Genomic DNA, 26302 nt, shown 5'->3' on the forward strand with positions numbered 1-26302 from the left:
AATGTATCATTCGTTTTGCTCTATCTGTTCTTGTTTCCGAGATCCACTCAATGGACACTGAATTTGGGACACCTTATACATGTACTGAGATGTGCTGTTTGAACTTCAGTAGTGCTCCTAAATTTCCAGAAAATCAGATATGAGGAACGAAGTTAAGCTAGCACTTTGGTTTCTTCTTCTCAAGAAATCGCAAAATAAAAAAAAAAAGCCCAGCACCTTAATTTTTTGGAATGAAAACATGAAAAAAATTTTGCTGCTTGTTTTCCAAATTTTGATTTTGGGAAAAACTTAATGGATTCTACTTCAAGGAAACAACCATTTCAACAAATATTTCAGAACATCTTCTGAAATATTTAAATGGTAATTAGGAAGTTAAGTCACGAATATTTCTGATTTACTCATTTATTTCCTTATAATTCTAGAAACTTCTCACATTGAACAAACCATTTGCTTAGACTACCATTTATCTCATTATTGGATGCAAACTTCTTTAGCGCATCATACACAGCTACATCAGCTATGCTGATTTCTTTCTGATCAGTTAACCACTTAGATTTCAAATTTTTATTCAGAGATTGTATCAAACTAGTTCGGTTAGTCTTTGAATCAGCAAAAGACAATCTATATGAGAGGTCTAGAAGTTCATCGATTTTTATCATGTTTTGACTCCTTTCATAATTTAATTCATTATCAAGTATCCTCACTAGATACCTTAATATGTTGGCTTCACCTTGAATTGGATAATGGGGAATATTCAGCTCTGCAACTGGACCAACTGAAAAATATGGTCATATATATACTTTCAAAGTATCAAGAGCAAATAAGACATGATGAAAATGGAAACTACTAAAAGAAAAAATTACATAGTCTAACAAAATGAGAATTGCATCATCCAATTTGTCTATCTTAAGAAAAAAAGTATATTTCCTGAAGGGATGTAAAGCAACCGATTTATTATAATACAATATTGTCTCAAAATTTCACTCTTAAACTTACTTTCTTTCCATATAAGTCTGATGAGAACTGAAGGCACACCATTTTCTTGTGATTTCAATTTCCTAAGGAATGCTTCACATACATTGGGTAATTTAGATACAGATGAATGTAAATAACAGCTTATGTTTAAAAATACTTCTTTCTTCAACAATTGTTGGAGGAAAAGTAGAAAGTAGGGTGGATAAGAAGGATTTGCATTGATGACAATGTCAGGAACCTCGTAAGACTGAAATGAAACCAAAATATTCTAAAACAGCACATGAAAAATGTAATATATACTCACTCTTTTTTTTTTTATTCCACTATTAGAGTTGTTGCTATTGAGATTCTGACTGTTCGTACATTTGGATGGTAGCTTCAAACTAGATCTGATGGAATTCATAATTTTTTTTAATTCTTCTAATTGACCAAGAAGTTTTTCCTGCCTTTTTTCCAATTCTGCCATTTCCCTATTTTCTACAGTCTGAAGAATAGCATCCATTAAAATAAATGAAAATGCACAAGAGAAATCAGCTTAAAAATAATAACATGCAAAAATAGAATTTCTCAACTATTGTTATATTATTCTGTATGACATTTTGAGTGAATCAGAATAAATTCAACGAGGTTCCATTTTTAATAGTGATTTGACAGTTATTTTAGAGAAGTGATAATCAGAAAGTCGCGATATGTTCTTCAGAAAATTTAAGGGGGTAAGTGCTAAGAAAATATACAAATATTATGCGTTTTTTGATCTTTATCGAACCAGGAATAAAATGCATATAAATTCGAACCTTCAGGAATTGTTCAGCCTGCTTAAATGTTCCAAAATTCTCGGGGTGAGGTGGGTTCTTTCCTACGAGCTCGTTTTCTGCTCCAGCATGGAAGTTTTTCATTCTATACATGCATTTTGGCAGTTCTATTTGGGCGTCTAGTGATATTATTGGTCGTAAAACGTACATTATTTCGGAATTCGTTCGAAAATCTCAATAATTCAATATTCTGTCATATAAAGTGAATAATGAAGAAAAAACTTTATTTTTTCCATATATCGGACAAAAATTACGGTAGAAGTCACGTGACTTTTAATGACAATTGACATTGACATCTTAAGAATTTCCGTAGTGAATGCGGGAAATTCAAATTTATATTCCCGATTAATTAATTATTGGCTCAGAAAGAATTGAAGTCATTAAATATGTTTTAACTTTTGATTTACCATTACGACAAACGACAAAAATATAATACGGAAAGTCTATTCAATGTTTTAGCGAAAATCAATAGAATCCAAATGATTTTCGGCAACCATGTTTAATGCGTCACAGGAGCCATATTGACTATTTGTTATTTTGAATTTATTATCAATAAAAAGCATTTTAAAATTCAATATATTTATTGCTATGAGATTTCTGTATAATGCTATCAATTATGATATAAAGTTTCTGATGCTTTCCTAGGTGGAAAAACAATTAATTTCTTGTTTTCGCCATTTACAATCACAGCGCCATCTAGTGTGATTATTCAGAATTTACTAAGTATTCCAGCGCGCTTTATATGCGTTTAGAGATTATCGTGATTATTAACGAAATACTTGAAATTATTTGTGAATTTATTTGAGAAACTATATTTTACAGTTTGCTCATATGAAATTATTATAAAATTGTGAAAAGTGAATTGAATATTGACTGGTGATAAAATTATAGTTGCAAGTTGTCATGGCGGATTCATTCTCGACCAATAGGATCGCTGGAAGCTTCGGTTGTTAGGTGTTCTTTTTCGCTTTGCAATACGCGTCAGTTATCTACTTAGTACATACTCTAGCTAGAAATATGTGATTGAGATATCGAGTAACTTGAAGAGGATTAAACATGTGAATCATGAACAAACCTTGTGGCTTGCAGTTGTGAAATAATAAACAATAATGAATTTTGTGTTGATCACGTGACGTAGCCATAGTTATATGGCGAGAACATCCTAACAGCGACCATGAATCGTTCCAAGTGAAATTTGACATTCGAGTTTGTATACAAGTTTGTTTTTGTAATCTACCACGTGTATATATCCAATAATAATTGACAGATCATTAAAAGTATGTCAACAAGGGGTATGAAGAAAAGGGGGCGGCCCCCTAAGGTGCAAGTAACAGAAAGACCCCGTAAATTCCAGATACATTTGCTTAAAAAGCCGAAATATCTTTTAAATTACAGTAAAGGATCAGAATCACAAGTTAGTACACCAAATGCTTCTAGAGCTTCTTCCCCACATGAAAGTGAAGCCAGTAGAAGAAGTAGTAATCGAATAAGGAGAAAAGATGGATTTCGTAGTAAAAAAGGTGGTTTCTCAGGTTCAGCATACCAACGAAGAGGATACAATACTACAACAGAATATAATGATACAGAATATCATTATGGTTCTGATTTTGGAGATGATTCTAGTGATAAGAGTGAAATTGAGGACGAAATTGGTGTCAGTAATAGTGATTCAGAAGAATCAGTTGGGGATCCTTCAAGTGATAGTGATTTTTCCCTTAGCAGTTTTAGCACAACTGGTGGTACAACAAGAAGGACACTTTCAGGTGCCCCTAGACCACCTACTCCAGAACCTTTATGGCTGCAAAACAGAGAATTGCCACAGTTGGTTCTACCAAAATCATCGGATGACCTGTTGATACCTAAAGATAAAATTATGACAGCGTTAAGTGTGTATGAAGTTCTGAGGCATTTCAGGAATTTGGTCAGACTTTCTCCCTTCAGATTTGAAGATTTCTGTGCAGCCCTAGTATGCGAGGATCAGAGTAGTTTACTATCAGAGATTCATATAATGCTGTTAAAAGCGTTGTTGAGAGAAGAGGATTCACAACAGACACATTTTGGACCTTTAGACCAAAAGGATAGTGTGAATGTATCGTTGTTTTTGATTGACTATATAACATACCCGGAAGTATTGCGGTCATATGTTGAAAGTGATAAGTCTTTTGATCAAACTGTTTTAAATATCTTGACTAATACTGATTATCCATACACTACCTTAGATGATAGATTGAAGGTTCTTCAATTCTTGACTGATCAGTTTTTAACAACAAATCCAGTCAGAGACGATCTTCTGAGTGAAGGTAATTTGAGATCATCCATTTTTTAAGAGGAATATAATCGCATCTTATTTTGGTTGGAGTAATATTTCATTATGAAAGATATAGAATCAATTTCATGCTTCATGAAGCAGTTTATTATTTATTGATAGCTTTTTATGTACAATTCATCATAAGTGGATATTTGAATTCTTACATATAAATATGTTATTGTTCTCTATAATGGTTATCTTTTGTTTTCAGTTCCCATGCACTATGACGACCATTGCCGGGTCTGTCACAAACTGGGAGATTTATTATGCTGTGAAACATGTCCCGCAGTTTATCATCTTGAGTGTGTCGATCCCCCACTGGTCAATGTACCGGAGGAGGATTGGCAATGCGGCATATGCCGTTCACATAAAGTGTCGGGGGTAGTAGACTGCGTTTTAGATGCTGAAAGACAGGGTCAACTTTCACGTCAAGAGCCATTCGGCTATGATAGACATGGAAGAAAATATTACTTCTTATGCAGGAGGGTATTTGTGTAAGTAAATTTACTTTTTTTTTCATATTGGGTATTCATTATTTCAAATTATTACAGTGAAAATGAAGATGGAGAAGTATGGTATTATACAACTCCAACACAATTTGAAGAATTGACCAAAATATTGGATTCGAAAGACATGGAGGCATCTTTATGCAGGGAATTGAACGATTTCAAAGATGAAATCATAAGGCAAATGGAACTTACAGAAAAATTAACGAACCAGTTCAAAGGAAATAAGAAGACCTATTTGGAGGCTGAAAATGGTGAGTGATTAAAAAATTGATTTTGCATTTTAATCTAGCTGACTACACAAGTTCATCAAACCGAATTATAGTAAATAAATAAATAATGTTTGTAAAAATGGATCAATAATAAAAATAACTGAAATCTTTGAGAATTTCCAATAATTAATTCAATATTTGGGGGAGTTTTCTTTTCTGAATGTTTGAAGATTATAATTCGATGCAGAAACTATATTCTGGATGCTGGAAAACTGAATTATCAATTGAAAACAAATCAATATACAGGGTGTTTCACGAAAAGTATCCATTTTAAATTATCTACAAAATTCTAATTATGGTGTATTTGAACTTTCCCATATCCAAACCTCAAGGTTCTGTAGCTATTATTTCATTTGTTAGTTCATAAGGTTAAAATAGACCTTTTCGAACCTTAGTTTGTGAATTTTTAATAGACAGAGAATCTTTGAGGAATTCTGTAAATCATCCTGGTTTTACCTTCTTCGCAGCATTCATCATCAAGTCGAATAAAGAGAAGGAAGAAAAACTGGAAGCCGAAAGGAAAGAAAAAGAACGTCAAAATGCAGAGGATATGGTTGCCAAGATGCACGAAGAGGTATCATCATCAGAAGTAGTCATCGATACCACAGAAGCCCCCGTGCCCATGGAACTGGATTCTGTGGAAGGCTCAGTGCAAGATATACTGGAGGATAATCCCTCGACAAAAAATTCCAGCGAAGATGACAAAGACATCGTTACAACGAGATCCAAGACTGGCTCTCTGACGCCCAGAATGTTCAATATCGAAGAGCTGAGGAGACGTAATACGGCCATATTGAACAGGGACGACTCAGACGACCTTTCCAGAATGACCAGACTCAAATCGTCCCAGATAGCCAACGGAACGTTTCTCTATAAGTTGGGCATGGAGAACACGTTCAGAACTTACGTGAATCAGTTCACGACGAATGTGATAGCTTTGAATAAGCCCCAGAGGAACGAGGAGAGGGACAAGAAACGTCATCTATCCCACAAGTTCTCCCTGACCACAGCTTCCGAATTCAAATGGATGGGAGGCCTAAGCGGCAGCAAGACCGTTCTTACGACCACATTGAAACAGACCATACTCCAGCTGGAACAAGCCATCCCCTCGAGCTTCATGCACCCCAACTGGCATATGCTAAAAAAGCACTGGTTGGGTATCATCGGCAACTGCCAACGAGCCAGGGATTTCGCCAAAGCCCTGATCGTGCTCCAGGCCTGCATAAAACCGGTGGTTTTTGCTAACGTGTGGCACGAACAGTTGGGTCACATCAAGTTATCCAGAGTGACCGCTCAGGAGAGGGAGGAACGGAAGAAGATTGAAAAGAGGGAGAAGAAAGAGAGGGACGAGGAGGAAGAGAGAAACAGGTTGATAGTGACAGGATACATCAAGTACACCATGAGTTTCAAGCATCAGTTGTGGAAGCAGAAGGGGGAAGAGTATCGTATTCACGGTAGATGGGGGTGGTTGTGGAACTCAACGTGTAGAGTGCTGAGGCATGTTAATTGTAACGAGTTGGGACTGGCGGCGGGGCCTCAGAAATATGTGGTACGGTTGAAGGATGCCACGGGTGCTGTTAAAGTTGTTAATTTGAAGGCCAATACATACAAACATCTCATCGAGGGGCTTGAGAAGGCCAACGATGGAACCGAACAGAATCCAGAGCTGGAAGGTAAGTGCTTTGTTGATTTGCGGTATGAAAGTTTCCGATTTCATTTGAACCGATTTTGGCTTATGCTATATCCAACGTTTCAGTTTCAGGATTCGCTAGCTAATAACTTTTGTTAAACCGAAGAAGGTTTTCTTATCAGTAATATTTGATTTGGAAAAAATTTATTGGATATGACAGTTCTATTAAATAACACTATGATCCAGACAGGTTGTGTCATTGTGAACTATAGAAATGGAGTTCATGGATGATTTGATGAACAGAACTGTCAAATTTGACAATTTTTTATTCTGAATGAAGTTCAATGACTACTAGGTCAGGTGATCGATCTTTACGGGCCGATTTACTTGAAAAAAACTATAATGAAATGAAGGTCTTAAATATCAAGGATAAAAACAGTAGTCTTAGCTATCGATGAGTTGAATTGGTAGTATCCACTCTTGTTTGTGATCGTTGAAAATCTCATTTTTGTCAAACTGACGTGAATTCGTTCACATTTGCTTTTGGTAAAAGTCAAGAACCTAATTTTTTTCGGGTTTTTTCTTGTTTTTTTCCGATCTGACTTTTATTTACCACAGTGTTGATGCCACTATCCTCGTATTTAATGGTTGGACCGTTTTTGACTGTTGATGGTAGACAGTGTTTACATTTGTGACAGTTTGCGTGATTCTGTGTCTGTCCCGTGCTATTTGATTCGTTCTAAAGCATTTAGTTCGGACTAGAAAAATCATCTTGATCTATTTTGAAATATTCTGTAAATTGTAGCAAAATTGTGCTTTTTCACATTTTCGAAGAGTAATTTATAGTGGTAATTTGCCAAAAATATCATCGGTGTTTATAAATATGAACTGTGTATTTGGATCAGTGTTCACATTGATTTCTTCATCTAAGAAATGATTAAAAGGAGCAAGGTGAATGTAAAAACTAACGCAATGTATATAAATATGAAAAAAATAAGGGATGAACGTAAAAGACTTGCTTTGAGGAAAAATCCCCATAAAGCAATTGTCTCAACTTCACTTAAGACTCAGCTCCTAAGGCATCTGGTTGCTCATGTGCCTTGCCTTACTATGTTAATACCTTGAAGAGCACCATGGACTGCGTCTTCTATTGGCACATCACGAAGCTTCGCCATTGAAAATCTACTGAAAAAACTTCTCAGGAGAATATAATTTTTCAGAGAAGGAGTAGAAAGAAGCACAAAGAGTACTTCCTAAAAGAATAACAAGTTTGAAATCTAAATCTGAAATGAGTTCCAAAAAGCCTAATCTGTAATATTGGTTATTTAATATTACTATTTTCAAGACTACAAACGTTTGTTAGTAATGTTATTGTTAAAATGAAAATATTTTTCGATTTTCTTACCTTTATACACTTTCGTGTTGTAGCATCCTTTTTTCTACTCAATTGAACACCTGCTTCCATTTCGTTGTATACTTGAGACGGATCTTATCATATTAAATAATCATAAACTGTTTCGGACTTCCTTGACCTCATCAGCGTGAGACGGCCATCAAAAGATGGCACTCACGGACAGTTTATGAGAACTTCCAAACATTTCATCAACAATTATTGATGATTCAAAGTTTCAGAAAATGAATGTTCATTATTTTCAACAGAATGGACAATTCACAGATGAAAGAACATGATCTAACTCATGATCCTACTACAATACCTTATTTAAACGTTTCCACTTGCTTCTTTCTAATTTTTTTTGTGTCAAAAGTTATATTCTCTTGGGAAATTGTATCATCACAAGATTTCTCGGTAGAGATGTCGTTAGAAATGTTTTGTGATACATGTCTGGAAGACTTATAAAGCAGTCTATGGTAATGCTCGAGGTACCAGCAGAAGGCCTAGGACAATCATATGTAGGTTCTAGGAGCTGAGTCTTCTATCGGAGTAGAGACTTCATAGGACTCCTCAAGCAATACCTTAGTTTTTTCTCATTCACCCTCAATTTTCCCACATCTAAAAGGGAAAATGGACCTGAAATGTGAAACAAATATACTCAGAATTCATTGCATTTTCTATTAATATATTTTGCTTGTTTTCACACTCACCTTGGCTCCTTTCTTAGATCAATAACTCAATACGAACGACATTCTTTGTCTTTCATAGTCTATATGATCAACTATAAGATTTTTTTGCCAGATTACCACTATAGATTTGTCTGTGCTTTCGAAATTAGAACTTACCAAAAAGTATTTTCTTCGGGTTATAACGAAAGATTCCCTGAAGACTGCGAATGCTGGCCGAAACGTTGGATATCACAAAATTATGGAAATAGCCCAATAAATTCCACTACTAATTTTCCATCATTGTTTCACGTCGATACACATTTTGTTCGTTCGATAATTGGGATTAAATGTAACTGATGTAAGAAAAAAATTTCAGCACTCAGGAATATGTCGATAGTCCCCCCACCCGATAAGTTCGAGAGCATCGACGTTTCCAAAGCCCTCAGTAGCGGCGCCCGAATAATTTACCCAAAGGTGGCGCAAAAATCAAAATTGGACAATCTCCTGGCTCGGAGGGTACTCCTGAAAGAGATCGAAGAGAAGAGGATACTCCAGAACAAGAACGAAGAGAGCATAAAGGACGAGGAGGCCATGGATATCGAAGAAGACAATGACGGCGTACAAGAGGGGGGTGTGGATAAACAACTGACGAATATGATGACTGGTAAAGTTGTCTTAAGCAGTAACGCGCCTTCAACTCCTGCTAACAAAGAAATGTTGAATAATATTGCGAAAAAGATACACTCGTTGAGGATGCAGTATACCACGATTTCCAAGGTAGGTTTCATTCCTTGATTTATGAAATTCCCTAATGATTTTTGAATTTTTCCAGTTGGCTAAAGATTTCCAGTGCTATTCGAAAGGTTGTAACTCGAGTGGTCCGAACAGTATCGAAACAACATGTTACTCTCCGCTTTGCATACAGAGGATCAGAGTAAGGAAGGAGTTGCTGTCTCTCCTCAAAAGAGCCAATGTTGCGGCCAATAATTCCCCTAATAAATCCGCGATACAAGGGACCCCTTTGAAAAAACAATCGATACTGGAGCAAACCCTGAAAACTCCAAATCCAAGCGCCATAATCAAAAAAGAGGAACCGGTAACCAACGAGAATTTACAGAAAGATTTGATGATGTCCCTGACGCAAGGTATTAAGTACGATGAGGATTGCAAAGAGATCTATACGCCGTACGTGGGACCGAAACAAGAGATCAAACAGGAGGACGTCGAAATGAAAGACGAAAAAGACGCGGATGAGAACAAAGTCGAATTTGAAGATTTAGACATCGAATCTATGCCGCCGCCGGAGAAGAAACTGAAAATTCTGGAGCCTAGACAACCGGGGGAAGTAACGGATAACGGGAAGATCAGAACGCCAGACGCTTTCGCTGGATATTCGTCCAGATTGTACCAGAACCGTCGTTTTTGCAATCAGAGACCTCTGCATAAGAGGGAGGAGACCAAGGTCAAGGCCGAGAAAGCGGAGGACGGTACTGATAGGGTATATTCCGCTGTTGCCACGGCAGGGAAGATTTACCTGAAGAAACCTCCGAACAACACCGAAGTCAAGAAGAAGAAGCGGCTGAATATTAAGTATCCGGTGTGTTCGACGTTCCAAGCTCGAAACGGGGTGAATTCCATCCTGATCTTGGCCAAGCACGAGGGTAGGAAGTTGGCCAGGAACGCCGGAAGGATTTATATCAACGGTTTCAACGTGTTGGCCAAGCAGAATCACTCGGTTTGGCCCTATCCTTGCGCGAGGCCGCTCTTCAAGACTTGTTGGATATATAGGTGAGTAATTATTTGAATCCGTCTATATATAATTTTATTTTATCAATATTTTCCTCTTTCGACAGAACCGTCAATTTGAAGTCGTTATCGGCAGCCGCCCTTCAGTTGAAAATCTTGTGGGTGTGTCTACGTTGGGATGACATGCAGACAAAACCTTCGACTACGGATGGGAAACATCAGATAACCACCGAAACGGAAATATTGACCTTGGAACTGTTGAAACACAGGTACATCGGTCAGTTCATGGAGAAGACTCAGTATCTGAGAAGGAAGGTGGTCATTCCGTTGGAACTTCCTAAAACGGTCAGAGGTAAGAATTTTTCGGTTGATTCATCGATGGACTTTGTTTGAATATTGTTTTTTTTTATTTTTACAGAGGTGACGTCGATCAGGAGCGGATTGAGGAAGAGGAAACGACCGGAATCGCCACAGAGCACTAACCCACAGGTGACGGAGGAGTGGGTGGACGAGGAAAAGCTGGAACTTTGGGAAATCAAGCTTTACGGCGATAAGTGAGTAGATGGTGTTCCTTGTATAGGTTTCACTGGTTTTGCACCCATATGATAGCACCGGTATATTATTTCTCGAAATTTATACTTCAAATTCAAAGCTCACAGCATTTTTCTTGAGAGTTGCCCAAAAGTGATTCATCGTTTGTACCAAAATCTCCACGTCGAATCATGGCCAGTGTAATCCCCAAAAACGCCTAAGGAAAATGTGAATTCTTGCCATTTGAACAAAAATTACAAGATCTCGCAAGATCTTTCTGGTTTTTATCGACACGAAGATGTGGAACTCCTATCATACTTGTTTTCTGCATATTCGCATTTCAATAACGGTCCTTATGTTTTTAAATCTATCTAGAACTGCTTTGGGGATCATTTTGCTCGCATAATGGCTTCGCTTGTGCGAATGAACACTTGATTAAGTTCAAACTTGGACGAGCTGTAGATGTAATATTTTCATCGAACACTTGCACTTGTAAATAAATTAAAGCTGTGTAGATTAGCCCTATAGGTGGAAATATCAGTACAGGGCGTTTGTAAAGGCGAGTCTTTTTTTAAACAGAAGGCAGAACTGGTCAAAATCCCTCCTAAAACACCTATAAAAAACTGAAAAAGTTTAAAAATAATCTCTTGGTTTGAATTTTTATGGACTCAATTTAGCATTTTGTCAACGAACAACGCCATAAGCACTTTCAATACTATGCCACAATTCCTATAAATTTTTTTTTTTAATTCAACCTCACACGATGCACTAATTATTTCAAACTACCCCAAACAATTCTTCAAATAGCCTCGAACTTACTGAACAATGGGGAATTCTCCTCAATTTGGATTATCACTGCATATGCAAGTTTAAACTGAATAATTTTGAGGTTCTTTCATGATTTTTTCAAATGCACCGCGGAAACTATACAAAATCATTCTTCAAATATGGGGTTTTAAAATTTAAATCGCTTGGTTTCTAGTTTACGATTTGGCAACAGGGCCTACTAGGAAATAAAAAGAACAATCTCCGATCAGCTTGTTTATAAAATAACAGCTGTTGATTTACAGGCGCGTACTTACTGGCGAGCCTCAACAGCAACTGGCTATAAAAATCCCATAAAATTTTACGACCTTCCTCGCAGACTTCATAGACAGCCATCTTTGTCTGTCTCATCAAGATAGTGTATTTGTTGTCCTTTATTATCAACGCATACTTCAGTCGATGTTGCCAACTTGTGCAATAGAAACGAAACGCTTTAAATTTTAACCCATTTTTATTTTTCATTTTTAAGTACTTGAAATAATTTTTTGGCAAACGGTTGAAATGGATGTTCCAAAATGTGACGTTTCAAAAATATTTCATAAAAAATACATCATTTCCGTTAGAAGGAGTATTCCCTTATTGTGAACATTGACGCTTTGTTTCATATTCTTTCGGTCTCTCGAAGTCCCGTACTTGTTAATAATTCCGCCATCTGGAATATTTCTTACAGGGTGAGCAAGTTATCTCCGGCTAAATCTCACAAAGTGATTCTATCGGCAATTTTCTTCTGTTGTGAAGTTATATTTTCATAATTTTTCCTCTAAAAACATACCATAACTTGAAAACTATCATCTTGATCAAAAATAATTGTACTCCATAAGATTATCCCTTTTAGGATCATAGTTTTCAAGATATGCCTCTTCTTTTGAGTGGAAAAATTGTGAAACATTAGAAAATATTAACTATATAACTAATCTTTTGGCAGAAAATTGTCTGTAGAAAATGTGAAATTCGGCTAGGTATAACCCTGAATAGGCGATTTTTGATGAAATAACCTATTTTGATGCCAAAAAAGACTAGCCTTCGAACGTATAACTGCCCACGGTTGAAAATTAATGTAGCATTTTTCGAATTCATCATTCGGAACCGCATGTTCTTACACAACACTAACTGCTTGCTTCTTGTGTGTCCCATCCTTTTAGGCTTGAAAAGGCTAACGCTCAGGTTATAACCAGGAGCAGAACCGGCAACCTTCCGCCGGCCAGGACCATCATAGACCCCTCCGACATCCCGAACAAGGTCATCGTCGGCAAACCCACCGCCGAGGAGATCAAGGAGAAGATGGAGCAGCAGCTCAGGCTTCAGAGGGCCGCCCATCAGCAGAAACGCGCCCAAGAGGGGAAGAATCAGGCCGGCCACATTCTCAAGATGGTCGGAACGACACCAGGTAAGATTAAAGATCGTTTTGCACAAATTTAGGACTGAATCATCTGAAAGGACAAGTGTTTTTGAGATTGGACGATTGATTTGGATGAATTTCTCGCGGTGTCTTGTCTTTACATTATTATTACTTGTTCTTCGTGATTAAATTTCGTATTTTCTACTTTTAAAAGCTGCCACTACTGCAACCACGTCTATTAAAACCACTACTACAACTACTAGTAGTAACACCTCCATTCAGTCCAAAGGTATGTTGTTGGTTATTGTTGGTGTTGTATGTAGTCGATGTGATTTTCTCCCTTTGTTTTCTCTGTTGTTTTTTCACCAGGAATAACTCACCTTTCTTCAGGATTATTTTCTAAATTTTGTAACATCGATTTTATTATTAAATTCTTCAAATTTCTCTGGCACGATTAACGGTTCTAATCTAACCCTTCCTCAAAACGTCCAACGAACGTTACTCTTCATCGATATCTCCCCCTTCTTCAGATGGTCAGATGAAGATCGTGAAGAACATCGTCTTGCCCAATCAATCCGTCATCACCGGCAAGAACACCTTGACGTCCCTACTGACGTCGAACAGCAAACAGCTGGCGGGTAGAAGGATTCTGATGACAAAGGCGCCGGACGGTACCACGAGGATGATAACCAGTCCGAACGTCGGGCAGAAGGGTGTGCACAACAGCCAGCAGGGTCTGATCAAGGTCCAGACCTCCAGCGGGCAGCAGATCCAGACGGTTCAGATTCAGCAACCCGGTAAGTAGGTCGCTTGTTGGGGGTTAGGTGGTGTAGAATTGGGACAAAAAAAAATGGTAGTAGCATGTTTCGTCGAGAAAAAATTCGTAGAATCCATTCCTAGATGTCGTTTTTAGAACTGAATTTATGAGGTAGAAAATAGCTGGTGATGTGTTAACAATTTTTTTACGCATGGTTTGTATAGGGTGTCCCGATATCAAGTGTTGAAAATTTAATATTTAATATAATATATTCTACGTCGAAAAATAGGACGATTAGTTCAGTGGTGTACAGGTGTTTCATAAACATTGCGAACAAATTCAGGATATTGATCTCTGGGCTATTTGGAGTGGAAAAGTTCCTTTAGGTTTCTAAGATACAGGGCGTTGACTGTGTTCCAAATAAATTACGAATTACTCGGTGTTTTTGAAATGGCTTGGGATATTTGAACGATATACAAATTTCGTTAGCACCGAGTGGCACAGACAAGAGCTTCAAATCGTTTTTTGTTAACGTTTTCAGTATTTTTAGTAAAAAATCCTGAAGATCCATCTTGAAACAAAGAATGGTAAATTGTGCAACATTTTGGAGTATTCCACCAACGTCTCCTCCCTGTTATACGCACCACTGACTTTAGTCGTTTTCTGAGGCCGAAATATCCGGTGGATGTACAGGGTGGGCAAATTTCGTTGTCTACTGAGGGGATCTCGAGAACTATAAGAGCTAGAAGAAAACGGATGACACATCTAGCTATTTTTCAGAGAAACAAAGAATGGTGAAAACCATAGCCTCCTACGATTCGTCGTTTTTGAGTTATTAGCAAAAAATGAGATTTTGACGATTTCGAAAGGTTCTCACAACTTTTTTGTCTTTGAAGTTACAGATCTGAAACTTGCACCATCTTAGGCACTTTTAAACGTAGAATCTACCGACAAAAGATTTTTTCCAATTCAAAAATAACAAATTCAATAAAAGTTTGCATGTAAAAAAAAAACGAAAGTTCCTCTAATTATTCCAAATGAAAAAAAATTTGAACTCGTCAGTGGATTCTACTCGAAAAAGTGCCTGTAGAAGGTTCAAGTTTTAGATCTGTAACTTCAAAGACAAAAAAGTTATGAGAACTTTTCGAAATCGTCAAAATCTCGTTTTTTGCTTAAAACTCATAAACGAAGAATCGTAGAAGGTTATGGTTTTCACCATTCTTTGTTTCTCTGAAAAAGAGCTCGAAAATGTGTCATCCATCTAGTTCTCTAGATCCCCTCAGCAGACAACGAATTTTGCCCACCCTGTACACATCCTTCATCCGTCTCTGGAATAGAATAGAAACTACTGTCTTCGGGGAATCCACTTGGAAGTAGCCTTCCATTTGAAGTTTTCGTCCTATTTTCAACTTGATTCCGAGACACACCCTGTATATTAACGTTTAACGTGTAGTTTTCCCCCCCATCGACATAATTCGAACGTCAATTTACGATGGCTTTCAAATCTCAGCATCACCCGTTATTAAACAAGCCGAACAACCGCAAAAGGTTCAGATCACGAGAACGTCAGATGGTAAACTAACCGTCAAAGGGCTGCTACCCGGCCAGCAGCTGATACAATATCCCGATGGAAAGCTGCAGGTTATATCGGGTGGGGTAGTTCAACAACAGCAGCAACAGCAAGCAGCCAAGGCGCCAGGGACGCCGACCGTCGCCAAACAGATCATTAAACCAAATGTGTCAACTCCCGTAGGTAAGGTGGTGGTGCAGGGTAATCAGGTGAAGTTGCCCGTGCCGCCCAGTCCGAAGACGCCCCAACAGGTGTTCATCAAGCAGCAGCTGACGCCGGCGCAGGTCGCGCCCAAGGTCCAGAACCAGGTGGTCGTCAGCGGCAATCAGGTTATACAGCAGCAGGTGGTGGTCAGCGGGAACCAGGTGATCGGGACGCCGGTGGCTCAGCAACAGGTTCGTAAGACGTTTGGTTTTGTTCGTTTGCCGCCTTTAGTGTGCGGAAGATATATCCGAAATACAGGGCAATAATTTCAAGATATCCTGATGGAGAATTCTCCTCAATTTGGGTTATCACTGCATATGCAAGTTTAAACTGAATAATTATGAGTTTCATTCACGATTTTTTCAAATGCACCGCCAAAACTATTCAAATTCATTCTTCAAATAAGGGGTTTTAAAATTTAAATCGCTTGGTTTCAAGTTTACGATTTGGCAACAGCGCCTACTAGAAAATAAAAAGAACAATGCCCGATCACCTTGTTTGTAAAATAACAGCTGTTGATTTACAGGCGCGTACTTACTGGCGAGCCTCAACAGCAACCGGCCATAAAAATTTCATAAAATTTCACGACCTTTCTCGTTCGTCGCACACTTCACAGACAGCCATCTTTGTTTATCTCGTCAAGATAATGTATTTGTTGTCCTTTATCATCAAGGCATATTTCAGTCGATGTTGCCAACTTGTACAATTCACATGAAACGCTTTAAATTTTAAATACCCATTTTTATTTCTCATTTTTAAGTTCTTAAAATAATTTTTTTTGGGAAACGGTTGAAATGGTTATTTCAAAATGTGACGTTTTTAAGATATTTCATAAAAAATACATAATTTTCGTCAGAAGGAGTATTCCTTTTTTTTATATTTGATGTTCTGTGATCCAGTGGGGCAAACAAACCATCTATGAAATTCACGATCACAAAATATTAAATTATGGCCCAGTTGCAGGAAAGTCCATTAAGATTTGATGACCTATCAAAATTTAAAACTGTCATTTTGAAGGGGAAAATGGAGGATTAAGATTTTAATGAAGCATTAAATTTTAATGGACTTTCCTGCAACTGGACGTAAACCTGCCAATTTTGTCAATAATATTCAGTTTTCTATCTTATCGGATAAATAATATTCACCGAAGGACATTTTCTCAGCTAATTGATGAGGATTTATAAAAACCACAAAAACATGAAACTAACCAATACTTTTGTGCCCCTCGGCGGTTCTGTCAGCTGTCAGCTGATTCGAAATGCCCTATAATAGGGCACAAGTGTTGGTTAGGTTTATGTTATCGTGATTTCGGGAGGTCTTTATAAATCCTTATCAATTTTTTGAGAAAATATTGTTCTGTGAATATTATTTATCCTTCTGCGGCGATATGAAAGTACGATATGTTGGAAAACTGACATTTGACGCCTACAGTTTGAAGTTTTCATATCATGAATGTCATAGATGGTTTGTTCGCGCCCCACAAGTGATGTAAACCCGACCTTCATAACCTGAATTAGTAATGCTTGAAGGAAAAAAGGGTTATGTGATCAATGAATTAGTTCAAAAAGCTTGCTTTCGTCACATAACTAAGCATGATATCACCTCTGTTTGAAGTCTCATCATTTTCAAAACGTAAATCGACTTACCACGACGTCATTTACTCGCAGGTGGTGACGAACCAGATCATGATCAACAACCAGAACCTCGCACAACAGTTGGCCACTGGAAAACTCCAAGTGGCCACGATAAACGGTCAGCAGGTGTTGATCAGACCTACCGGCAACAACCAGGCTCAGGTCGTCGCCCAATTGAGCGTCTCCCAAGGAAACATACAGAACGTCGTCACTTCCACCCCTACAGTCGCTAGTCAGGTAAAAATCAACCCCTCTAAAAAAAAAAAATAGAAATACGAGAGTTTCCGATTCTAGGTTGCCGCGCCGATCAAACAAGTCGTCCAGCAACAACCCCAAACGCCGACTCTGCCCCAGGTTGTTCAGCAGCAGCCCCAACCCCAAATAACCCCCAGTAAGACGGCGGACAATCACATAGATGCTGCAACGATGGAGCAGCTTTTGGTTGGCCAACCGGCCGGCACGGTGATCAAGTGCGTGACCGCCCAAGTGATCCAGACGCAACAAGGTCCTCGGATAGTCCTTCAGGGATTACAAGGATCCGATTTCACGCAGTCGCAGTTAGCTGCCGTGCAACAACAAGTCAAGCAGCAGCTTTTGAAAGGTGAGGAATCTAATTGCTGCGATGTATCTTGAGTTGATAACCTTTATTTTATCCCTACCAGCACAAGCATCCACGGGAAAACAGGGGGTACTCGGACCTACCAAGATCTACCTGGCTGTCCAACCGAGCAACCCGGAGGGTCAGACCAATTCCCAACCCCCGCCCTTGGCGCCCGTGCAGCAGAATTCCTCTTTCGTTCAGCAACAGGTCCAGCAGAAGGTGACGGGTTCGCAGCCGCCCCCGTTGAGCCCCCAGAAGCCTCAGAGCAATCAGCATTTGCTGCAGCAACTCCAACAGCAGGTAGGCTTCAGTTCTAAAGTGATTGTCGAACCGATTAATCAGTTGTATCCTGTCGATTACTTTGCATGCAACGCTAGCATCTTGGGTTGATCGCCTATTGCTTTTAACTTCTCTTCCTTTTTTGAATTTTAACATGACTTATTGTGCCATTATTGTCTTTTTAACATATATTCTATAGATACACGGAAAGATTGAATTTATTGGACTGTTTTATTTTGTAAAATAATTGTAAATTGTCAGTGATTGTTCCAATAAATGTTTTGAGGTTTTACATCTTTTTTCCTTTCTTTTTTTCTATCCTTTTTATTGAATAAGGTGGAAGGTTTTGTCGTCATCTCTCATTTCATTTGCTATGCCTACTTGCTTACTCGCTTGATTGTTGAATAATTTTTGGCTCCAAGATACGCCGAATATGGGATGCTGTGAAACTATAAAGTTTCGAAACTACAGAAATAATCAGAAAAAGCCTGCAGCAATCGACTGAAGGTTTTCTCATTATCCTTAGGTTGAGGTTGCTTTTTATAGAGTGTATTGTTAAAAATACATTTTTTTTATTTGCGGTGTATATCCATTGATATGAGGGTGAGTTTTCACATCATGAAAATCAAAAATTTCGAGTAAAATGGGATTCCTGAAAAAAATTGCCACTAACAAAATCAAGTTGTAGATTTAACGGTAATCTCAGCTTGAGGACCGGCGAATCAGCAAAAAGGGACAAAAATCTCATTGAGATTGTCAACGTTTCGGATCTTTATTGATTTTTCGTCAGGGCTCTTATTGGAGTTTGTAGGGTTTTCACCAATTTCGTCTTAGAGCAACTTAGATCTGAATTTGGTCGAAAAATCTACAAATTTTGATGAGAGTCCTGATGAAGATTCGAAACGTTGCCAATTTTAATGAGCTTTTTGTTCCTTTTTGCCGATTGCTTGAGATTACCAACAATTTTTGATAAATTATAAGGACGGATGTGAATACCACTTCTAGGTTTACTAACAATGAGGGGACTGAATAACGCGAAATTTTTAACCGCCAGTTTTCAAAGTGTAACATATTTGAAATATTACACTCTACAAATATCAATTTTCACGAATACATCTCTGCTTGATCACATTCTGGATGCATGTTACAATGTTTGATGTTGGTCTCTTGGATTTGGATGCAATATAGACTGCATGAAATTGTTGATAAGAATGTTGCATGTGAATAATTGTTGAAACAATTAGCAGAATCTTGTTGAAGGTATTTTGTAATCGTTTAAATTTCAGTGTTCTACAACATTTAAAAAGAGGTTCTATGGATCAGTATAGCAAAAAAGTTTTATAGAAGGGAAAGAGGCATAAAAAATGATAAATTTTGAAAACATCAGAGGAATGTTGTCGGTTTTGCAATGAAAATTCTGGGATGAATACTTCTCCATCTCCAATTGAAGCATAAAAGAACGAAATTTACGGAAAAATAATGTTCGAATCGAAATAATTCCAGTAATTTTGTATTTTCCTCAAGTTAGTTAATCCTCCAAAGATTCATAGGTTTAAGCTGAATCAGAAAAGAATCTGGAATCTTTCACGATAAATTTTATGCTATAAACCGAATAAAATATATTATTATTTTGCTCTTCAACATGTAATATCAAATAAGATACTTTATTCTTCCAAAAGAACGAAGTCCTTCAGCCTGTGTTAATAACATTTCAGCAGTGAATATTATACATAATCTAATCCCTTTCCTGGCAAAAAAAACAGCCCTCCTCAATGTTGAATTTCCCAAACTACCCAAGCGTATCAAAAGGTGACAGGGTTTCTTCTATTTCCAGCCAAGCGAACAGCGACAGGTGATCGTGAACGGTCAGCAGACCCAAACGCCCGCCCTCCTGCAAGCGGTCAGAGGTACCGCGCCCATCAGTAGCGTAAACGCGACCGCCGCCGCCCAAGACCCGACCCAGGCAGCAACCAATCAAACGGCGACGTCGGAAACGGGCGCCGCGACGACCCAAGAACAGAACAAACAGTTTATCGTCACTCCCGATTACATCCAGCAAAGTATGTTTGTTTACAGACAACCCTCAGTTATAGTGTATAATCCGAATTACATTAGTTCTTACCCAATGCAAAACGACTTATGCAATCAGAGATAATTTCGTGCTTTACGAATCGTTTATTGATAATAAGCAAGGGAACATTCGAATGATCGGACCAATTTGTTTAACACGAGCCTGTCCGGATGGTTATTCAAGTTCAACAACAGTTTCTAAATCTAGTCTGGGAAGAACGTAAAATTACTAGCTTTCTCCGGTTGCTTGAATAACCATCTCTCGAATTTCGAAGGTCTAGATCTTCTCAATGCAGAATCACGGGAAGTTGATTGAATTTAGCACATTCCTATTCCATTATAATCTACTGTATACGTAAAGAATTCTTGTCCTTTCGAATGATATCTGAAAACTTCCGAAATCTAGTAAGACTGGTTTTTTGTTGTCAATTTGTTTGTCTGTGATGTAGATAATGGATGAACCATTTGTAGAGAATTGAAAGTTTCCCAGTTCCAGGTTTATAATTTATCGAATAACTGGACGAGTACGATGGGAAGTCATTAATCAAGTTAATCGAAGCTTTATGGCTCACGACTGTTATTGTGATATGTAATCCAAATTCACTGAATAAAAGTTTTTTTTTAAATAAATTCGACTTTTATTGATGATCCCTTGCCAGTCAGTTTTGTTTATTTCAAAGTCGTTTTGCTTTGGGTATCCTACAATGCTTTTATTTATCGTTCCTTTATCTATTACCTTCATACTGATTTGTTACTGCATGCATTCTGTATATTTTCCGTCAGATTCTACCGTTTTTTTTTCTAATTTTCTTCGAATTATTTCACACAGTAGCGAATTTCAGTTGAATTCCGTGTTTTTGGTTTGGTTTAATTTATTTCTTTCACCGCCCCATTTAGCTATTAAGAGCGCCCTAAAACAAGAGAACCTGAATCCAGAAATCGAGGAGAAACTTCTTCAACTGCAAAGGTACCAGGAACGGCAGATGAAACAGGAACCGGAGGTTCCTGTGCCGGTCCAGAGAGTCCAGCCGCCGTTGCCCATCACTCCGACCGTCAATCGGTTGCCAACGACCACGCGTAAAAGACCCCTGAGCGGTTCCAGGAACGACGACGTGGACTGGGTGATGGAGACTCCCAAGAGGAGTCGATCCAGGACCTCAGAACACAGGAAACTGGAGGAGCCAGAGTAAGTTCCGATCGAAATCGACAATTAACGGCGGAAATCCCTTCAATTTTGAAGATTCCAACTAGTTTCACTTTTGTTAGGCTTTAAATTTGAAGGCACTTCAAAATGGTTTATGAAACTGGCTGTTGGTCCAATAAAAATGAAACTAATGGCCCTTTAAATTCAAATCCTCCTTTGGTTCGAATGAATATTCAAACTGAAGGAAGCTTTTAAAATGAAAAGACTCTAATTTCAATTATGAAACTGGCTCTTGACGATTAATTTGAAGTCCTTCAATATTAATACCTTATTTAACTGCCAGTTTTATAATCAAATTAAAATCCCTTTAACTTTGAAGCTTCCTTTAGTTTTAATTTTAGTAGAACTAAAGGAAGCTTCTAAATTGAAGGGACTTGAAATTTGATTATGAAACTAACTGTAAGTTTCAGTTTCTGTAGGACTAACAGCTGTTTTCATAATCAATTTTAAAGACTCTAAATTTGATGACTCATGTAGTCGTAATGAAAATGAAAGTAAAGAAGGTTTTAAAAATAAATTAAAATGAACCTTTAAAGGCCAGTTTCATAGTAATTAAAATTGATTTTCAATCTTCCCTTAGTTTCGTTTAAATTAGTACTGAATGAAGCTCAAAAATTAAAGGGGTTTTAAAATTGATTATGAAACCAGCCGTTGGTCCTATTAAAAATGAAACTAATGGCCAGTTTCATGATCAATTTTAAAGGCCCTTTAAATTTAAAGCGTCCTTTGGTACTAATAAAAATTAAACTAAAGGAAGCTTTTAAAATAAAGAGACTCTAATTTTGATTATGAAAGGATTAATTCGAATTCAATTTGAAGTCCTTCAATTTTAAAACCTTTTTTGAAGGCCAGTTTCATAATCAAATTGAACTCCCTTTAATTTTGAAGTTTCCTTTAGTTTTAATTTTAGTAAAACTAAAGGAAGCTCCAAAATTGAAGGGACTTGAAATTCGATTATGAAATTGAATGTAAGTTTCAGTTTCAGTAGTACCAACAACTGGTTCCATAATCAATTTTAAAGTCTCTAAATATTATGGCTCATGTAGTCGTAATAAAAATGATAAGAGAGGTTTTTAAAATTCAAGGAAAGGGTCAGAATTTAATTATAATGAATCCTTGAAGGCCAGTTTCATAATAAATGAAATTCATTTTGCGAATTCTATTGGATTCGTTGTTACTGGTACTAAATGAAGCTTCAAAATTGAAGGGGCTTGAAATTGATTATGAAACTAGCCGTTGGTCCTACTTAAAATTAAACTGACGGCCAGTTTCACTATTAATTTTAACAACCCTTTGAATTTTAAGCTTCCTTCAGTGCTAATTCATTTTTATGATACCTACCGTGGTGCACCTAAAAAAATGTTTCACAGATCCGTTATTTCCAGAGTCGAACATCCCAGGGAGAAGGCCATCTCCCCCAGGACCCGCGTGAAACTGAAGGAAAACCTCCAGAGCGACGACAAAAAGACGATGAAGCCCAAAATAATGGCTAGCCTCCATCGACACAAGGAGATCCTGAAAAAGGACATACTGCGTAAACGGGCGCTGTTGGAGCGCGAGCTCCAGTGCGAGATTCAGAAAGAGGTGGCGGACGAACTGGCCGCCAGAACCAAATTGGAAAGGAGCAAACAGGACGAGGTCAGAACCGGCAGTAGCAAACGTAAGGCGGCGGCGCAACCGACCACCACCCTGGTCCAGCAGCCGACACCCAGATCCGGCAGGGGTCACAACAAGCAAAAGGCGGTGGTGCAACAGGGCACCCAGCAGAGTAACCCGAAACAGCAGAATCAACACGTGTCGCCCACGCCCAATATACCGACCCAGCCGAGGTAATACACAGGTCTCTGTTTGGGTCCTTGTTTTTCAACGTTTTTCTTTCCAGGAGTAACAGTTCCTCCAAAAAGGAGAAGCTGTATTGTCTCTGCCGAACGCCCTACGACGAGACCAAGTTTTATGTCGGTTGCGATCTGTGCAACAATTGGTTCCACGGTGATTGCGTTGGCATAACCGAGGAAAGCAGCAAGACTTTGACGGAGTTTATATGTCAGGAATGCAAACAGGCCAGCGACACCCAGAAGTTGTATTGTTTGTGTCAGCAGCCCTACGATAACTCGCAGTGAGTAATTTTGGACTTCTACGGTCATTTCTAACCTTATCTATGAATATTCGTAGGCATCTTTTTGAATTTTTCGTTTTTTATCCGTTAAACATGAATAAATATCCCCGTTTCAGGTTCTACATATGTTGTGATAGCTGTCAGGACTGGTTCCACGGTAGATGCGTGGGTATTCTGCAGTCGGAGGCCGACAACATAGACGAATACGTGTGTCCCAGATGTCAGACGAATTCAATGGTTAATTACGCCAATATGAAGGATTTGACTCAGAAAGATTACGACGGACTGAAGAAGTTGATTAAACAATTACAGGTAGGTCATTTAAACATGGAGTGAAAGTGTTGACGAAAATCGATCGCGTTTCGTAAAAAACTGATGAAATTATTCACTTTAATATGCTCGATTTGGGAATTACTGACATATCGGGTGGCTGTGGGAAATGAAATTTGAGTTGGCTATAGCACATAGAGATTTCAAGTTGCGGAATTCAAGTATCGAAACATATAGACATAGATACATGTCCTATGTCTATGTATTGCGTATAAACACTGATCATAGATCAAAAGACGAGTTCAGAAACTGTTGTCAACCTTGTAAATATTCGACTGAACGTACCAATCCAAGTGACATGGAAAAAAATTCATATTTTTCTTGGTAAGTTTTGATATAATTGTTTATTTATGGTTTCGTCACAGAACGAATGCGCATGGAAGTGATTGAGAACTATCACTGTCACAGAATGCATAGTAAGTGAGACATTCTGTGACGAAACCATAAATATAATGCATAGAACACGAAAAAACGACTGATTAATGTCGAGACCATAGACATAGAGACAGCAATGTCAGCATGAAATTGGCTTTTTTATAGAAAGAGAGTAATGATCATCGGACATTTACCTGTCTCTTTTTTGTTCACATAGAGGTGAGTTGGACCAATCAAAATTCTAGAAAAAGACAACTGCAAGCCCGATGTTCAGTTTCTCTCTGTCACTTTTTTGACTGTGTTTCATGCATAGATAGAAAGAGAATGCACAGTCCATGTCTACGTCTATGGTCAAGACTTACCTTGAAAACACAATATAAATTTTCTTCTTTATCACTTGGATTTGGAAGCTGGCTTATTGCAGGAATAGTAACGGCCAGTTTCATAATCTTTAATATCAAAGCTTCCTTTTTAACCCTACTAAAAATTACACTGAAGGAATCGTTAAGCTTAAAGTGAATTTTATTATTATTGGAGATCTCCTGTGACCAGATATTTAGCAGCGTGTGGACTTTCAAGGCATACTTGGACGTCGATAATTCATCAATTCCGGTTGACGAATTATTTGAAAGTGATAACAAAATTATATTTTTGTTGTGAATTACCTGCAGAAAGAAGGAACTGTTTTCTTATTAGACAAGTTTATCGTAACTTTTGTCTTTGATTAAAAACGAGTCATTTTTTTAGACCTGGAGTTGTAATACATATCAAATTTACAGAATAGATTGAATGATGCTTCAGTAACTTTATCGATTTTATTGTTTGTTATTCAGATGCATAAAAGTGCTTGGCCGTTTATGGAACCAGTAGATCCTAATGAGGCGCCTGATTATTACAAAGTCATCAAAGAGCCTATGGGTGAGTTAGAAACTGAAGAATTTATGACGAATTCAATTCCTTCATCTATTGTTGCTGTTTAACTCAGCTAAAAATTGTTCGTTTTTGCTGAAATTCAGATTCTTTACAGATCTCCAAAGGGTTGAACAAAAAATAAACGATCACACTTATACCAAATTGAGCGATTTCATTGGAGACATGACGAAGATTTTCGATAATTGCCGATATTACAATCCGAAGGAATCCCCCTTCTACAAGTGCGCAGAGACCTTAGAGGCATATTTTGTAAATAAAATAAAATGCTTTAGGGATAAACTTTATGAAACTAACAAATAAGAGAATAGTTTATAACCAGTTGAAAATACCTTTTATAATTTTAATGTAATAAATGGTAGGCAGGAGTTTGGGCGGATCTCGATCTCAGTTCAAAAATTAGTTATCTTTTCAGATATTCCGTCCATACTTCGGAAACTTGTAAATAATTAGTTGTGAATATTCAGCATTGATTTTGATTTGTTATCCTTTAAGTGCAGGTATATCAAATATTTATCGTATATGCATTAACCACTTTTGTATTTATGCAATTTCATTTAAGGAATTTTCTTCATCGAGAATAGCTACAGCAGTGACACCTAATGTAATGTATTATATGTATTTATATTTAATCACTTAGTTAGTGCCATCTGTAGATAAATTTATAATTGAGAGAATTGTGTTGAGTTGTTTTTTCTGGATTTTCATAGATTGGAAATTTTTATATTTGATTGGTGAACATCGATCATTTTATTGAGAAAATAAAATATTTACATAGACAATTTTTTTCATTGGACATGTGAGCGGAAATAGATATAATGTGTAGAAGAATTATTAGCCTAAATGGAGAATACGTTTCTATTAGAGCTTTAAAGGAATGTGAAAATCATTATGATCTGAATGAGAGAATATTTCGGAAAGGTATTTTTCGACCAATAGTGAAATAATTCACCAAAACCACTCTTGCATAGCCAGTCTTGTTTTCCGAATTCGCGTGTGAACTGATTTATTTTCTCGAACCCATCACGTTTAACGATTTTGAGTTTTCTGAATTTATTATATTTTATCGGTGCGCCCTCCTCCTTTATCCGGGCTTGGGACCGGCACTGGCAATTAAAGCATCGCTAGTGGCGGAGTTACGCGGCCCGAATTTTCCCCCTTTTTGTTGTTCCGAACGCATACGTTTTTCGATCGATGATGCAACAATGCATCGAGCCCACCCTTTGA

At 37.7% G+C, this 26302-nt stretch overlaps 2 protein-coding genes across 6 annotated transcripts; one reads left to right on the forward strand and one right to left on the reverse strand.

The window, feature by feature from the left end:
• Nucleotides 1-386: 386 nt before the first annotated feature.
• LOC123313192 (probable aminoacyl tRNA synthase complex-interacting multifunctional protein 2) lies at nucleotides 387-2071 on the reverse strand. The gene is made up of 4 exons (XM_044897949.1): nucleotides 1770-2071; nucleotides 1280-1459; nucleotides 997-1222; nucleotides 387-775 (listed from the first exon to the last, which is right to left on the reverse strand). The coding sequence occupies exons 1-4, from the start codon at nucleotides 1935-1937 to the stop codon at nucleotides 411-413; spliced, it is 939 nt and encodes a 312-aa protein (XP_044753884.1). The 5' UTR covers nucleotides 1938-2071; the 3' UTR covers nucleotides 387-410.
• On the forward strand, nucleotides 1478-25854 carry LOC123313187 (nucleosome-remodeling factor subunit NURF301). Of its 5 annotated transcripts, none has more exons than XM_044897941.1 (22): nucleotides 1478-1688; nucleotides 4307-4589; nucleotides 4647-4855; nucleotides 5341-6546; nucleotides 8941-9341; nucleotides 9397-10352; nucleotides 10418-10662; nucleotides 10729-10864; nucleotides 12809-13053; nucleotides 13220-13294; nucleotides 13536-13802; nucleotides 15273-15727; nucleotides 17204-17407; nucleotides 17465-17771; nucleotides 17833-18071; nucleotides 19885-20110; nucleotides 21018-21306; nucleotides 22695-23153; nucleotides 23207-23440; nucleotides 23557-23752; nucleotides 24979-25063; nucleotides 25173-25854. In XM_044897941.1, exons 2-22 carry the CDS (start codon nucleotides 4312-4314, stop codon nucleotides 25376-25378), a joined length of 6918 nt encoding a protein of 2305 aa, XP_044753876.1. In that variant the 5' UTR covers nucleotides 1478-1688; nucleotides 4307-4311; the 3' UTR covers nucleotides 25379-25854. The 5 variants fall into 5 exon arrangements, with proteins under 5 accessions (XP_044753876.1, XP_044753872.1, XP_044753873.1 ...); XM_044897937.1 differs by lacking the exon at nucleotides 1478-1688 and adding an exon at nucleotides 2496-4087; XM_044897938.1 differs by lacking the exon at nucleotides 1478-1688 and adding an exon at nucleotides 2496-4087 and having other exon boundaries at nucleotides 22710-23153.
• Nucleotides 25855-26302: the final 448 nt, after the last annotated feature.

The sequence above is a fragment of the Coccinella septempunctata genome, chromosome 5 (genome assembly GCF_907165205.1).
Source record: "Coccinella septempunctata chromosome 5, icCocSept1.1, whole genome shotgun sequence".
Taxonomy (NCBI): domain Eukaryota; kingdom Metazoa; phylum Arthropoda; class Insecta; order Coleoptera; family Coccinellidae; genus Coccinella; species Coccinella septempunctata.